This window comes from Ruditapes philippinarum, unplaced genomic scaffold (assembly GCF_026571515.1).
Source record: "Ruditapes philippinarum isolate M1 unplaced genomic scaffold, ASM2657151v2 ctg5651_1_1_1_1, whole genome shotgun sequence".
Taxonomy (NCBI): domain Eukaryota; kingdom Metazoa; phylum Mollusca; class Bivalvia; order Venerida; family Veneridae; genus Ruditapes; species Ruditapes philippinarum.
The window spans coordinates 72,596-90,035 of NW_026852625.1; the positions used below are offsets into that span (position 1 = coordinate 72,596).

General features: G+C 32.6%; 1 protein-coding gene across 2 annotated transcripts in view; it reads left to right on the forward strand.

Annotated features, from left to right (window-relative positions):
• LOC132719425 (uncharacterized) overlaps nucleotides 1-14,969 on the forward strand; it is a 33,488-nt gene extending 18,519 nt beyond the window's left edge. For both annotated transcript variants that reach the window (XM_060703193.1, XM_060703198.1), the window contains exons 6-7: nucleotides 492-629; nucleotides 5,193-14,969. In XM_060703193.1, the coding sequence (XP_060559176.1) occupies nucleotides 492-629; nucleotides 5,193-6,676 (1,622 nt within the window). In that variant the 3' untranslated portion in view covers nucleotides 6,677-14,969. The remainder of the gene's footprint in view (nucleotides 1-491; nucleotides 630-5,192) is intronic.
• Nucleotides 14,970-17,440: the final 2,471 nt, after the last annotated feature.

Below are 17,440 nucleotides of genomic sequence, written 5' to 3' on the forward strand. Positions count from 1 at the left end.
GTTGTTTTAAGTTTTGCATTCATATTTCTATCTCAGCAGTAACAGCCAGTAACTTGTTGAAATTTCCAAGATATTTTCAGGATTATTAAATATTATAGGTCACTGACCAAGACCAATTACAAATGAGCCCCGTCATGACAAAACCAACATAATGGGTTTGCGACCAGCATGGATCCAGACCAGCCTGCGCAGCAGTCTGATCAGGATCCATGCTGTTCGCTTACCACCTTTATTACAAATAGTGAAACTGATAGCAGCATGGATCCTGATCAGACTGCGCAGATGCGCAGGCTGGTCTGATCCATGCTGGTCGCGAACGCATTATGTTGGTTTTGTCGTGACGCGGCTCAAATGTACTTGCTCTCTTACCAAGATCTATGACTGTACTTAATTATTTCATTTACCTGAAGTTAACGATTACTAATATAAACACTTTGGTTTATTGCCTTCTTTTTAAATACTGGGGATTAAGTTTGTTTCTATTTGTTTAGGTCATGGCAATGGTGGTATCTATCCATCATCACCGGACTCGGAGATTTGTCAGCTACCCCACAACTACAAGTGTAGACTGTGCAACTACTCCTCCAGTAGTTATAACCAGTTCCAGTTACACTCAGCAAAACATGGTGGTATGCTGTTTTTCTATGCTTTTTACAGTATTTGTAGCTACAGTACATGTATTTCTCTTTATAAACCAGGGCTCACCCTGTCGGTCGCCATAGTCGCCATTTGCGATTATTAGCTCACCTGAGCACGAAGTGCTCAAAGGTGAGCTTTTGTCATCACTCTGCGTCCGTCGTGCGTCGTGCGTCGTGCGTCGTGCGTCCTTCAAAAAATGGCGTCAAACTTTTCAAACAACATCTCCTCCTAAACTACATGGCCAATTGCAACCAAACTTTACAGAAATGATCCTTAGGTGGACCCCTTTCAAAGTTGTTCAAAAATTTAAATTCCATTAAAAACTCTGGTTGCCATGGCAACCAATAAGAAAAACTTAAAAAATCTTCTTCTAAAAAACCGTAAGAGCTAGAGCTTAGATATTTGGCATGAAACATCTTCTAATGAGTGCCTACAAAGTTTGTTCAAATCAAAGCCCTAGGGTCAAAATTGGCCCCGCCCCAGGGGGTCATTGATTTTCCCTATATGCATATAGTAAAAACTTAAAAAATCTTCTTTTAAAGAACTCAAAGAGCTAGAGCTAAGATATTTAGCATGAAACATGTTCTAATGGGTGTCTACCAAGTTTGTTCAAATAAAAGCCCTGGGGTCAAAATTGGCCCCGCCCCGGGGGTCATTGATTTTCCTTATATGTGTATAGCAAAAACTTAAAAAATCTTCTTTAAAAAAACCCAAATAGCTGGAGTTTAGCTATTAAGCATGAAACATCTTCTAGTGAATGTCTACCAAGTTTGTTCAAATCAAAGCCCTAGGGTCAAAATTGGCCCCGCCCCGGGGGTCATTGATTTTCCTTATATGACTGTGTATAGCAAAAACTTAAAAATCTTCTTTGAAAAAACCCAGATAGCTAGAGTTTAGATATAAAGCATGAAACATCTTCTAGTGAGTGTCTACCAAGTTTGTTCAAATAAAAGCCCTAGGGTCAAAATTGGCCCCGCCCCAGGGTGTCTTTGATTTTCCCTATATGCATATAGCAAAAACTTAAAAAATCTTCTTTTAAAGAACCCAAAGAGCTAGAGCTAAGATATTTAGCATGAAACATCTTCTAATGAGTGTCTACAAAGTATGTTCAAATAAAAGCCCTAGGGTCAAAATTGGCCCCGCCCCCGGGGGTCATTAATTTTCCCTAAATGCATTTAGTAAAAACTTAAAATATCTTCTTTTAAAGAACTCAAAGAGCTAGAGCTAAGATATTTAGCATGAAACATGTTATCATGGGTGTCTACCAAGTTTGTTCAAATAAAAGCCCTGGGGTCAAAATTGGCCCCTCCCCGGGGGTCATTCATTAGCTTGACATTTTTTTTTTAGATATATACATATTATATATATATACATATATATTTAATATATATATATATATATATATATATATATATATATATATATATATATATATATATATATATATATATATATATATATGTATATATAGATAAATATATATACATATTATGTATATATATATATGATATATATATATTTATAAACCCCAGGGCTTTTATTTGAACAAACTTGGTTGTATATGTATGCATGTATATATATATATATGTGTGACTTTTTTCCGGCACTTGTTTTCATTTTTTGTATATATATATATATATATATATATATATATATATATATATATTAGAGCTGTCATTGATTCAGTGCAAAGCATATCAACGATATATCGATATCAAGTGACTAAAATCAACGATACACCGATATATCGATAATATCCTATACTCACTTGTCTGTCATTCACTTTCATACCTGTTTCAATGATTTCAGTCAAAAACATGTTCTGTACAGTGTCTTGTCCACTGCATGATTTTTTCCAGACAATATTTTTGTCACCATTGCTATGAAATAATTCCACTATATAACAAAAGCATAACATTAGATATAAATTACTGCTTCTGTATATATTTTTGGTGAATTTTATAATTTCTAGACATTTAATTTATTAGTCAAAAGTATCGATTTTTTAAAATGTGTATCGATTATTGATCGACAAAAAAATATCAACGATACATCGATATTGTCGATATCGATGACAGCTCTAATATATATAGGTATTATATAATATATAATGTATATAGATATATATATACATATTATGTATATATATATACGATATATATATATATGTATATATATATGTATATATATGTATGTATATATATGTACATACATACATACATACATACATACATATATATATATATATATATATATATATATATATATATATATATATATATATATATATATATATATATATATAGGTATTATATAATATATATAATATATATATATATATATATATATATATATATATATATATATATATATATATATATATATATATATATATATATATATATATATATATATATATATATATATACATGCATACATATACAACCAAGTTTTGTTCAAATAAAAGCCCTGGGGTTTAAACTGGCCCCGCTCCAGGGGCCTATATACAGGTGAGCGACCTCAGGGCCATCATGGCCCTCTTGTTTTATAAGATTGGCGACTATTTTTGCATTTTGGCTACAAAATCTGGCGATTAATTTTTTACTTCCAACAGTGTTTATATAAGGTGTAAAAATCGATAATGAATGCAGTAGACCCAATTAACACCAGCAGGGTGCATTTAATTGAGTGTCAACTTTTTACCGGTCATGTGCTGCTAACTATATTGCCCGAGGTGAAAAAATACATGCGAGATGTATAATTGTATAAGTACTTCAAAGATATTGTCCAGCATTTATAATAGCCATCAAATATCCGTCAATTAGCCACAAAAATCATTTTAAAATGGATAAACTGGATATTGACTTACCGAAAATTAACCGTGAATTGCAGTAATTGCAAATTTTGATTTTTTTGTTTGTTTTAAGCTACTTGACTAAATCGCCAGTGGAAAACAATGGTAAAATATTTAAAAAGTATTAACTTCCAAACAACTATTTGCACAACAACCAAAATTGTGAATATTTCTTCAGAAAACAGGAAAAATCCGATTGTCACATATTTTCGCGACACCGATAATTTTGATTTTTATTTAAAGGTGAAGTAAGCTATGTTCTGTTTAAAAATCTTTACTACTATGGCAGAAAATTTGTATTACATTGGTGATGATGATATTTTTCAGTAAATTATTCAGAAAAAAAGGCTGCATTCTGTGAATGAGTTTGCAAACTTGTGTTATTTCTATAGGCTAATATGACTTAGATCTACTCCAGTTCTGTGTGAAATGTGGAAATTGACAGAGGTTATAGCTGACAAAATTTGATCAGAACAAACAAAAAAAGTTGTCTGATAACAGCATTATGTAAAGTTATAATGAATCTTTAATATTATTGTTATACAGTAATTATACGAATTATAACGTTTTTATCTGTTCTATAATAATTAAAGTTGTGGTTCTATTTTAAAAAAAAAGGTAGTTATCAATATACACAAATGTATCAGTTTATTTGAGAATCCTTATAAAACTATATGTAATGTTTATTTAATCAACTGCTTATGTTGTTAATCGCTAATTCGTGAATAGTCCGCTGAACTTTTGGCTATTATTTTTTTAAGTTGAAATTATTGGCTGTTATTTTATTTGAGCCAGTGTGAGCCCTGTTAAACTTTGACTAAGAATCACTTCACCCCTATTTCTTAAATAAAAGTGATTGTTTCAATGCTAAAAGGACAATTATTCTGCACTACATTAAGTGGCAGGACCTATACTGAAATCACTTTGTTGCATTGGTCAGTTTATAGGTTGGTTCCTCTACCTTCCAACTTGATAAATCCTATACCCTTTGAAAGATTTTCTTGAAAACATCTGATAGTCACCTGAATACGGCGATGTGCAAAATCCATTCTGTTGCAGTGCTGACTCAATGTCAAGGTTATGAAGGTCAAATGCCTGCCAATTTTGTTGTCACACTTATGTTCACTTTTTAAAAAAAAAATTAAATAGACCTTTTTATAATCCTGAGTCATAGAGATGGTGAGGCACTAATGGTATGTGTCACTCCTGTGACGGCTTGAGTTTAGAAAATCACAGAATCTTTAAGCTGCTGAAGTCATTATATTTTGGCTTTATAATTAGGCTTTGTTTTTTTGAAAAGGGTCCTTTGTCAACTGTTTTAAGTCACTGCCAGACTTGGAATAATCAGACTTCCACAGCTAGGGTTCTATCAGGGGTACTGAATTCTTCTATTTTAGGAAGCTAATCAGTTAATGAATCAATTTTGGTTCTACTAAGGTTTCCAGTATCAATGAAATAGTGGGAGACAAGTCTTCTAATATCAGTAATGCAACAATGTTTCCATAATGACCTTGACATTAGCATGAAAGCCATGAAAATGATGGAAAAAAAATTGTGATTGAATGTTAATACTTTCTTTGTAAAAAGTCTAGAATATTAGTGGAATAATTAGAATATTTATAGTATATTGTTTTGATATTATTTGATTAATTAATAGTTGTGAGCTGTACATATTTTATTACTGTTTATGTTATTATAGGAAATGGGAAGACATTTCGTTGCTCATTATGTGACTACACTACACACGATAAATCCAACTTTAGACGTCATCGGAGACTTCATCATAAAACATCACCTGTTAACGTACTGAAATGTGTTAAGTGTGCATATGTTACGTCAATTTCTCGTAAATTACGCGATCACTACCAGCAGGCTCACCCGGATATGCCGGATTTAGCGCAGTCTTCAGTTATTCCAGGCATATCTAGAAATGTTGTGTCGCCTCAACGTTATATCGGATCTCATGGATATCAGCCAGAGAGTACAGATACAAACAATTACACAGGACATATATTTGATAATTCGTTACTGGTCAATAGATCAAACAGGGTTGGTTTCCCGTATTCTGTTACTGGGAGACAACCTGCGATGAATTTTCCTCTTGACCAGTATGGTGTTCCGTACGGAAATTACAGAGATCGGCATGGAGAGAATCTCGCTTCAAATTATTTACGATCAATTGTATCATCCATAATGAATTCAGAATCATCGCGACAGGCAGCAACTAGCACCGTGACATCATCAAATTATTATATACCGCCCGGTTTAGACAATAGTCATCCCATACAAGACGTACACACTTGTAATAACCATGGTTCATGCCCACACTCTAATTGTAATGACTTTCATCAAGATGTAAAGGTTAAGATAGAGGCGGACCTAGATAATGCCTGCAGTATATCTAGCTCGGCTCACTCGCGAGGTTTAACAATGCCAGATATTACTAGAAACTTGACGGACAATCATACCCATAATCAATCTGATACTGTTAATCCAGGTATTAATTTGTTAGCTAATGGGTCAGCTGGAACATTGCAATTACCGATAGGTCGCAGTCGTAATGAAGACAGTTTATTGTCAGGGAATCCGCACAACGATATTCCCACAGATCTCACTAGTCCTCGTAAAATATGCGGTAATTCTGACCACGCTGCCTCATCAGGAACTGTTACTCATGTCAATATTGAACTTGAAAATGGCAATGAATTAAACCAAGATACAAGCATGTTATCGCCCCCTCCCAGCAACACTATCATTAAATCAGACCATACAACTAGAGGAATTCAGTGTGTTTTACCTATCGTAAAATCTGAAATTGACCTAGATGGAGATTATTATGATTTCTGTGGGCGGCCCCGTTTTCGGGGCATAGATCGGGCTGTGCAATGTAATATGAGCAATTCAACAACGTCTACCACAAATTCACGATCTCAGTGTCAGAGTTCAAGGACAACTTTCCGATCTCAGTCGGTTAGCGAATCAGATGCTAGCGAACATCATAGTTCGGTCTGTGGCGAGTCAAGATGTGAATATTGTGGAATTAATTTTGACGATGAAGTTCTGTTCTCAATTCACATCGGCTGTCATAGTCATACGGATCCGTTCAAATGTAACGTTTGCGGGAAACAGTGCGGTAATAAATACGGTTTTTATTCTCATATAATGAGAGGACATCAATTGTGAATTAAATTTCATCGGTTTTTTTCTCTTTTTACAAAATTGTGAATCTATATTTGTTACAAATTTTTGTTATAATAGTTTATTATTGAGTTATGTAATTTTAGATGAAATGTTTTTTTATTATCTTTTTATGTTTGTTGTAATATGTAACTTGTTAATCTATTTTTGTTCTTGATGAAATGTTTTACTGTAAACTTTGGTCCCATGCCCTCAAGACATTGTTTATCATTGTCATCGTTCAAATTTTAGAACTTTTTCAAAATTTACATCTATGGGAGTTGATAAAAAGTTTCTTTATTCTTGTAACATCTTTACATTCAGTTCAAACGTTTTCCTAAATCTTTTTATATTGTCTTCTCATGTTACCTGAAATGTTTTTCTTTTCTTTCTTGTTTTTCAATGATAAAAAACTTCACATATAAAAGTACATGTTTATTTAAGAAAGTTAATGGAACTCAACTCCAGGTTTAAGTAAGTTTACAGTAATACAAGGTTTTACAAATTTAATGTTCTTTACAAGATTAAGGTCATTAATTCATTGTATTGTGTAGTTTTAAGTTTTATTCCAAAAAACAGAACTCTTTATATGATCAAAATTTGGACACTATATAGCTTAAAAAGTGCTAAAGTAAGTTAGTAGTTCAAGGTCATTCTAGGTAGAAATTAATATACCATTAATAAAATCTACCTAAGGCCCAAATTCTATTAGTGTAGTTGACCATCATTTTCTGACTCAAATACTTAGAGCTTTTAAATATTATTTGTTGCTTCTAAAGTGCATAAAATTCAATATGAAATCTTTGCCTATTACAATAATGACACGGAAAAAAAACAACGATGAAAACAATGCACTTAACACAGCAAATTGTACATGACCGTTCAAATGACTTTTGATTCTTTTATGTCATGACATTCTTGTGCAAGCCAATGCTATGTGTTTACTAACTTGTATACAATTACAAAAATTTCTTGTTAATAGACTTTGGGTCTCACGTTAAAATCAGCAGAGTTGTATTTGTGGCCGTCATATGAACAAATTTTACCGGATCAAGAAACAGGCAATATTGGCGAGGTAGAAGCCTTTAGTGTATTTCAAATGTCTTAGATGTAATACTGCTTTAGAGATAGCATTCAACTTTTTATCACTCTTTGTTATGCTCAATATTTGCTCATTGAAATCTATCTACATGCATATGTTGTTTTCTAGCTACATGGGTATATACCAGTCATGTCTTGTTGCTAATCCAGATTTGCTTGTCTTACACAGCTTTCAAATTTACCCTGTAAACTGTTTGTCGTATATTTTTGTCTTGCATATGCCATTGTTGTAAAGCAATGTCAGTCTGGCTTAATGGTGCAGTCTGACCACATTGTATGTGGATAGCAAATTTATTTTAGCATGTTGGTATTAAAATCTGTCCCTTTAATGATCAACAATTCCAAAATTAAAACCGGACATGTTTAGGAAATTTTCATTATACTGCTTTTTATGTAGACTTCATTCCTGTTCTTGTACAGAAACAGACTTGCAAAATTTAGTTAGCTGCATGTTTTGCTTGAGGTTTTTCCAGTGTGCTCATTTTTTCCTAAGGTTAAACCAAAATGCTTGTTTATGCTTGAGGTTATACTAAGATGCTTGTTTAGCCAAAGGTTATGCCAGTATGCTTGTTTTAGCCCCAAGTTATATCAAGATGCCAGTTTTTTAGCCCAGGTTATACCAAGATGTTTGTCTTAGCTTGAAATTATGCAAAGATGCTTGTTTTAGCCTGAGCTTATACCAAAATGCCTGTTTTAGCCTAAAGTTATGCCAGGATGCTTGTTTTAGCCTGAGGTTATATCAAGGTGCCTGTTTTAGCCAGGATATACCAAGCTACATGTTTTGTCTGAGGTTTACCAATGTACTCATCAGCTTAAACCAAGATGCTTGTTTATGGCAGAGGTTATACCAAGATGCTTGTTTTAGCCCCAGGTTATACCAAGATACTTTAATTAGCTTGAGGTTATACAGAGATGCTTGTTTTAGCCTGAGGTTATATCTAGATACTTTAATTAGCTTGAAGTTATACAAAGATGCTTGTTTTAGCCTGAGGTTATACCAAAATGCTTGATTTTTAATGAGGTTATACCAAGATACTTGTTTTAGCTTGAGATTTTACCAACATGCTTGTTTTAGCTTGAAGTTATACCAAGATGCTTGTTTTAGCTTGAGGTTATACCAAGATGCTTGTTTTAGCCTGAGGTTATACCAAGATACTTCTTTTAGCTTGAGGTTATACAAAGATGCTTGTTATACCCCCAAAAACGAAGTTTGGGGGGGTATATAGGAGTCACCCGGTGGTCGGTCGGTCAGTTGGTCGGTCGGTCCAGCGGTCCGTTGCATTTTCCTTGTCCGGAGCATAACTTGAAGACTAATGGTTGGAATTCAATATAACTTCATACAATGGTCAAGCACATTGAGAGGAAGTGCATTGCACAAGAACCATAACTCCATCTTGACTAATTACAGAGTTATTGCCCTTTGTTACTTTTCCTTGGCCGGAGCATAACTTGAAAACTACTGGTTGAAACTCGAAACAACTTCATACAATTGTCAAGCACAATAAGGGGAAGTGCAGTGCACAAGAACCATAACTCTATCTAAAGTAATAACAGAGTTATTGCCCTTTGTTATTTTTCCATTGCTTTCTTTTGTCCGGACTATAACTTGAAAACTAATAGTTGGAATTCAATATAACTTCATACAATGGTTAAGCACATTGAGAGGAAGTGCATTGTACAAGAACCATAACTCCATTTTGACTAATTACAGAGTTACTGCCCTTTGTTACTTTTCCTTGTCCGGAGCATAACTTGAAAACTACTGGTTGGAATTCAAAACAACTTCATACAATGGCCAAGCACAATAAGGGGAAGTGCCATGCACAAGAACCATAACTCCATTTTGACTAATTACAGAGTTATTGCCCTTTGTTACTTTTCGATTGCTTTTTTTTGTCCGGAGCATAACTTGAAGACTACTAGTTGGAATTCAATATAACTTCATACAATGGTCAAGCACATTGAGAGGAAGTGCAGTGCATGAGAACCATAACTCCATCTTGACTAATGACAGAGTTATTGCCCTTTGTTACTTTTCCTTGTCTGGAGCATAACTTGAAAACTACTGGTTGGAATTCAATACAACTTCATGCAGTTGTCAAGCACATTAAGAGGAAATGCAGTGCACAAGAATTATAACTCCATTTTGACAAATTACAGAGTTATTGCCCTTTGATACTTTTCCTTGTCTGGAGCATAACTTAAAACATACTGGTTGGAATTTAAAACAACTTCATACAATGGTCAAGCACAATAAGAGAAAGTGCAGTGCACAAGAACCATAACTCCATTTTGACTAATTACAGAGTTACTGCCCTTGGTTACTTTTCCTTGTCCAGAGCATAACTTGAAAACTACTATTTGGAATTCAAAACTATTTCATACTATGGTCAAGTATATTGAGAGGAAGTGCAGTGCACAGAAAGCATAACTCTTTTTTGACTAATTTTAAAGTTTTTGCCTTTTGTTACTTTTTATTGTCCAGTGCATAACTTGAAAATTAATGGTTGGAATTCAATGAAACTTTATACAATGGTCAAGGGCAGTGAGATGAAGTGCAGTGCACAAGAACAATAACTCTATTTGGACTAATTACAGTTATTGCTTTTGTTACTTTTTTGTCCAGTGCATAACTTGAAAACTAGTAGTTGGAATTCAATACAACTTCATACAATGTTCAAGCGCAATGAGAGGAAGTGCAGTGTACAATAGCCATAACTCAATCTTCAGTATTTATAGAGTTATTGTCCTTTGTTCCTTTTCCTTGTCTTTCTGGACTTCTTACAGAGTAATCCAATAAAACTTCATCAATGGCCAACCACATTGAAAGGAAATGCAACATACAAGAACCACAACTATCTTTAATTGCCCACAACCATAACTCTGTTTCAATTCTTTACAAGGTATTCTGTTACTAGTAACATCCTCATTTCCGAAGCAGTCTTGCGGGGGTATTAATCACATTTAGTGATAGTTCTAGTTTTAGCCTAAAGTTATACCAAAATGCTTGTTTTTAGCCTGAGGTTAAACCTAGATGCTTGTTTTTTTTGCCTGAAATATTGTACAGGGTGGCACACCTTCTATCAAGAAAATCTTTTTATGACTCCCATTAGTTAAATAATGCTAAAAACCTAACAAACGAGTACAAATTAAAAGAAAAAAAGATCTGCTAAGTTTCATCTTCACATATTGTTTCATCTTAAGTTTTTCTTACATTTATCCCATTTTCAAACCAACTCAAAATGATCATGACATTAGTAATTATTCATATGGAAACCTTTGAAAAGTTAACTTTAAATGTATGTTTTTAAGTATTTAACCTTTTAGCAGATTAACTTTCTTTTGTTATAATTGTTGATAATGTTTAAGAGGATACTGTTGTTAACATAGTTTCAGTAGCATCTTTGTTAGGAGCATGATGGTTTCTATACTTCCTTACTGGATAATGTATTCTGGTAGTCTGAGATCTTGTTTGTTAAAATAATTAATGAAAATGATTTGATATAATTATACATTGTTTTGGACAAACTTAAATCTGCCATTTTATCTCAGAATCTGGTCATAAGTACTGCTTAATTATAACATCTCCCACTTCATCAAGTTAATGTTCCAACTTGGAAGTAAAACCAAAATCCATCATATATTTTTTAACATCCTGTTCCATTACAAAATATCATCTCGCAATTCTTTTCATTATCATTTGTATTTTTGGTTGATTAAAATGTTTAAAGTGCTGATGAAATATATGTAATATATATGTTTAAATGAAAACATTTGCTATGAAAAATGTGCAATACTGTCATCAAACTTTAAATTGTTTTATTTTCAAAGACAAACATTATTTTTCATCTCATTATTGAAGAAATAACAAACAAAGAAACAAATCTTCCTGACATTCATGTAATTCAACATTTGAGCCGCGTCACGACAAAACCAACGTAATGCGTTTGCGACCAGCATGGATCCAGACAAGCCTGCGCATCCACGCAGTCTGATCAGGATCCATGCTGTTCGCTTTCAGTTTCTCCACTTGTAATAGGGTTTGTAAGCGAACAGCATGGATCCTGATCACACTACGCGGATGCGCAGGCTGGTCTGGATCCATGCTTGTCGCAAATGCACTATGTTGGTTTTGTCATGACGCGGCTCATTTTATTTTATGTTGTTATAAATTTACATAAAAGCTCATTTTTATAAACATATTTATCATTAAAAATTGAAAATTGATCCAACTTTTGAGTGCCATATTGCTTAATCTCTGAAAAACACTGTCTTGCATATTAAATGAAAAAATGTTACATTGTGAAATTCAAATGTGTGTTGTTTTAGTATTAATTCTATGATTTCTTTTAACCCTTAACTTGCTAGAACAAAAAGAGATTAGACTTGTCCACCAGTGTACAGCTATGCTAGAAGTCTGGCTCTAAACTGTTGGTAGTTCAATGTCTTAGCTAGACTATTTGAAGAATAGGGAGAGCTTTTGTACTTGTTTGGGTGTGGACAGGCGTCACACTTTCATTAAGTTTTTTGTGTGCAAGTTGATATCTTTAAAAAAAATAATGAAGGGAATGGGTTTAAACTTTACAAACTTATTTGAGAGGATAATAGAAGGGTACTATCCATAGCCGTTAACTGAAACATTGATTTTGACAGAATTATGGCCCTTTTTGTACTAGAAAATTCTACATTATCCATTTTCTTAACATTATCCAGGCACTTGATTTATTACTAAGTGCTAAGAATAGTCAAGCATGCTGTCCTACCGACAGCTCTTGTTTGTATTTTAATATTGAAATCCCTTGAACTTGGAATGGACTGTTCTGAATTCAAAGCTGGGCAAGTCCATTTCACAAATTCAGCAGGTTAGGGGTTAATTTAGTTTTTGAAAATGAATGATATAGTTTTTCCAAATTTCTATTCCAATTCTACAGAAGTTCAAACTATTATTATTATACTGTACATGTATGTCTTTTGATGAGATTTATATGTTTAAATGTACCTTGAATGACAAAAAATTCAGTTTGAATTTGGATGTAAAATACAAACATACATTTATGTACATGGTACTAGAGTTATATATAACCCATATTGATTAGCAGAAGTCAACTTGTTTCTTGATATTCTACAAATATATAGTATTATATAATATCTTTAACTTTCTAAACTGTATAGTATTTAGTATCTTTTACTTTCAAAAGTGCTACTGCTTCTATTGTTCCCTTCCCCTCTGGAATTGTATAATGGATTTGCCCTGCTTTGAATTTGGAACAGTCCACTTGAAGTTTTAGGGATTACAGTATCAAAGTACAAAATGTGGGGTATCAACATTGTAGAGACAGACTCAAGTCAGACTGCACGGTGTGGGTTGGCCTAGCTCAGTATTGGTAGCAAAGGCTTATCACTTTACAGTACCAGCAGGTTAACTGTTGAAACTGCTTTTATGAGTGAATTTTGTTATCTTTTGTATTCAGTTTTTTTTCCTTCTCTGCAAAAAAGTATTGCACTATTGGTTCTATTGTTATTGAATGATGAAAGATTTGATTTAATGATTTTAAAATGTGAAATCAACAGTAAAATTTTTCTATAAAAGCCAGTCCTAGGAATCAGTAGCTATAAGGAAATAAAAATATTATTTAAAGACATTTTTTGTTAGGCATAAATGACTACAAATACATATTAAAGTGACAGTGTGGCGATTTTTCTTTCTGTCGAGGTGAAATAGCTATGTTTTTGCAAAGTTTGACAATTTTAATGGTCATTGACCAGTAATTAATAGTGACAGAATTTAAGGAAAAAATACTGAGATTAGCGTTATAATGAAGAGCGAGTTATCGAGGCTACAGTGTATGAGAAAATGCCTTTAAAATAAAAATATAAAGACTGTAACCCGTTTTATCAAGTGAATGGTTCCATTATAAATTACTAAGGATATTTATTGAAATTTCCATGGGTCATGATTGTTGAATACTGATTATTTTTATGTGGCATAATATAAAATTGTAAACAATTATGGCAAAATTTAAGCAGCACGCCCCCAGACTCCTGTTAATTTTCATAAAATTTTTGGAAATGTATGTAAAAGTAAAATACTGTGAGGTGAACTAATTAAAAAAATTTACATATTGCAATCGACACAATCTACGAAAATTACCAAAAAGTGGTCAACATATGCAAAGACTAGTAACGTAGTAGAAATATGGTTATAAAATACCGCAAAATCAGTGTTTAACCGCACATAACATGTAAAATATAACTTGGATCTTGAATGTTTTTACCTTTCTTAAAAGTTAAGTGCATTTTTCTCAATATTGATTTTCTTAAAATATTTTGGCTCATCTGAAGGCGTGCAGCTTTAAAGTTATTTTGACTTGGTGTATGTACTTACACTTTTAAGTGTTTAAGTACACCAACAGTTATAATGGGTAAAAAAAGTCCATACATGCCTTTATACTGACATTATTTTTCTTTCCATGATCTAGTTTTAATTTTCATATCTGTTATAATGGGTGAAATAAATATCCATACTTACTTTACTGACATTATTTTTCTTTAATTTTTATATATTTTTTTACCATAATTTATGAAATCATCTTTGGGAGAACACAACAACATTTTGTTTTATGATGGTAGAGATCTCAATATACTGGCAGCATATAGAAATATTATAGAAATTTGAGGTGTTTTATTTAGTTCACACATATAAATACGGTAGGTAATAGAAATATCATACGTAGAGTATTGTTCATTAAAGGAACTCCACTGAGGTTTAAAATCCTATTTGTATAAAATTTGAAATGTTTACATAGATCAGTTCTTAAAATGAATGGATGATATAGAAAGACACTTAGAATTAAGTTGTAAATTGATTTTTTATGCAATGCTTAGCCACACTTGAGAGAAAGGCATTGCTTTTCATTTGTCGGTGACTGCATAATTAAAATGAGTATTCTGGAAATACAGGGTGATGGAATCTGAAGATTTGCATACAAGTTATTGGTTAAGACCAACATCAAATAGTACAAAAATCTGGAGGAAATATTTCCATTCCTGTCATGTCAAAAAACTTCAGTGAAGTCCCTTTAACATATTATATAGGATGATTTAAACATCGTCTTTATGTTGCAAAATTAATGTAATGTCATACCAAAATTATCAACGATAATTACAAATTATAAATATAACAGATTTTATTTCTTCTGCTGTATAGTCTGATTTTATTGACCTGTCAATTATGAATACATTATAGGACTCATTTAAATATTCGATCCCACTTCGGTTTGGTCCGTGTAGTTTACGAGAATTAATGTGGAGTATATTAGTCATGGATTGAAAGTCACGCCAGCTTAATGTAAAGGTTTTCGTTAATTCACAATAGGACAGTCGGTAAAGAGAATGACTGATAATTGAGAGGTCTGTGGTTCGATCCTTACTGTTGCCATTGTTTTAGTACTCTTTCTTTATTTTTGCAGTATATTTTAATGGAACAGATTTGTAGTATGTTTTACGGCATTGAAAAGACATTTATTGATTTTAATCCGTTTTAATTTTAAACATGAATTCTTAAAAGACATGTTATTTAAAAAGAGTATATACATAACAAAATTAAGTAAAACATAAACAAAACGAACAACATAAAATAATCATATATAGATTCAATAATGTTGAAAGTAATAATAAGAAAAAAACATGAACTTAAAACACGTGTTGCACTTAGATTATAAACTCGTGATTTACGCTTTTGTGCTATAACGCTGAGTACACTTAGTTTAGCGATACAAATTAAATTAAATTCCATTGTATAGCGTACATCTCACGGAACTTACCGAACATCTACCGAAGATTAATATACTGTGTGCATCGACCGTGTAATCAGTATGTAATTGACAGGTTAATAAAACCAAACAATACTGATGTTAAATGGTCACACATTTTTGGACATAGAGAAAACAGTGTAAAAATATTATGGGTTTTATTTGGCCTAGAAAAAAAAGTGTAAAATTGCTTCTCTAAGTAGAACAAGTGTAAGCATAACCATTATTCCTCAAATGTTTTGCTCATATTACTACACCATGAGCTTTTGGATTTTATATGATTAAATCATATTTTTATTTTGTTATCAACATGTACATTGTATTAAAAAAAAATTAGAATGATAAATTCATATTTTGCGATTGACCTGAAATTTTATTAGCCAATTTAATTTTATAAGGTTGCTACTTGTACATTTCCTGTTAAATTGATTTATAATCATTTTCGAAGAAGTAAGTAGCTCTTACAGCATAATTAAGAGCAGAGCCATGACACAACATACATAGTGCGTTTGCAACCAGCATGGATCCAGACCAGCCTGTGCATTCACGCAGTCTGATCAGTGATGCTTACAACCATATTACAAGTAGAGAAACTGATAGCAAACAGCATGGATCCTGATCAGACTGTGCAGATGCCCTGGTTGCAAACGCAGTATGTTGGTTTTGTTATGGTGCGGCTCATTTATATTAATATTAAGGTCACAACTTCAAAAATTTAGGAGGCATTGCTCTTTTGAAATAACAACAAATGAAACAAATTTAGAAATTGCCCAGTTTATATAAAGATTCTTTACAATGTTTATTATGTTGATATATTTGTAATGGTTTACATGCTCAATTTTAGAACTTAAAAAGTCTGTTACAGAATTCAGACAGATTACCTTAATTTAGTAATATAACATGTGTATTGATTGTAACTTCATTTTTAGCTCGACTTTTCTATGAAAAGGGGAGCTATCCTACTCGCCCCGGCGTCGGCGTCACACCTTGGTTAAGTTTTTCGTACCACCCCACTTTATTTCAGAAGTATTACAAGTATGGCTTTGAAACTTACCATACTTGTTCACCATCATAACCTCCATCTACAGACAAGAGTACATAACTCTGTCAAGGTTTTTGACAGAATTATGGCCCTTTTTTGACTTAGAAAGTGTATTGAGCTTGGTTAAGTTTTTTGTACCACCTCACTTTATTTCAAAACCATTGGAGGTATTGCTTTGAAACTGACCATACTTGTTTACCATCACGACCTTCATCAACAGACAAGAGGACATAACTCTGTCAAGGTTTTTGACAGAATTATGCCCCTTTTTGACTTAGAAAAATACATTGAATATGGGTAAAATCCACTTATTGCCTTAACCCTTTGAGATATTGCTTTGAAACTTTTAATGCTATTTCACATCATTACCCCCATCTGTACGCAAGAGAAGGTAACTCTGTCAAGGATTTGTTTTAAAAATTAAGGCCTTTTTATCGACTTAGAATCTTGGTTAAGTTTTTAGTACCAGTCCACTTTTTGACTGAACTGTTTGAGATATTAATTTGAAAGTTGGAATACTTGTTTACAATCATGATTCCCAAACATGTCCAGGAGAAGGTAATTCTGTCAAAGATTTTATTTGAATTATGGCCCTTAACTGTCAATGTTTTGTATTATAGGCAAGCACTAAAAAACTTAAAAAATCTAAAAAAATTCATTCCTATCCACTTGTTCACTTTACCATAAATTATGTCATAATAAAATAATTCTTCACTAAATATCTTAATGCTCATGGCCATTGTTCACTTTAAAAATACAGAGATTCTTGTATTGCCTTTTACTGCAAAAACTTTTTTTATTGGCAAGCAATAAAAA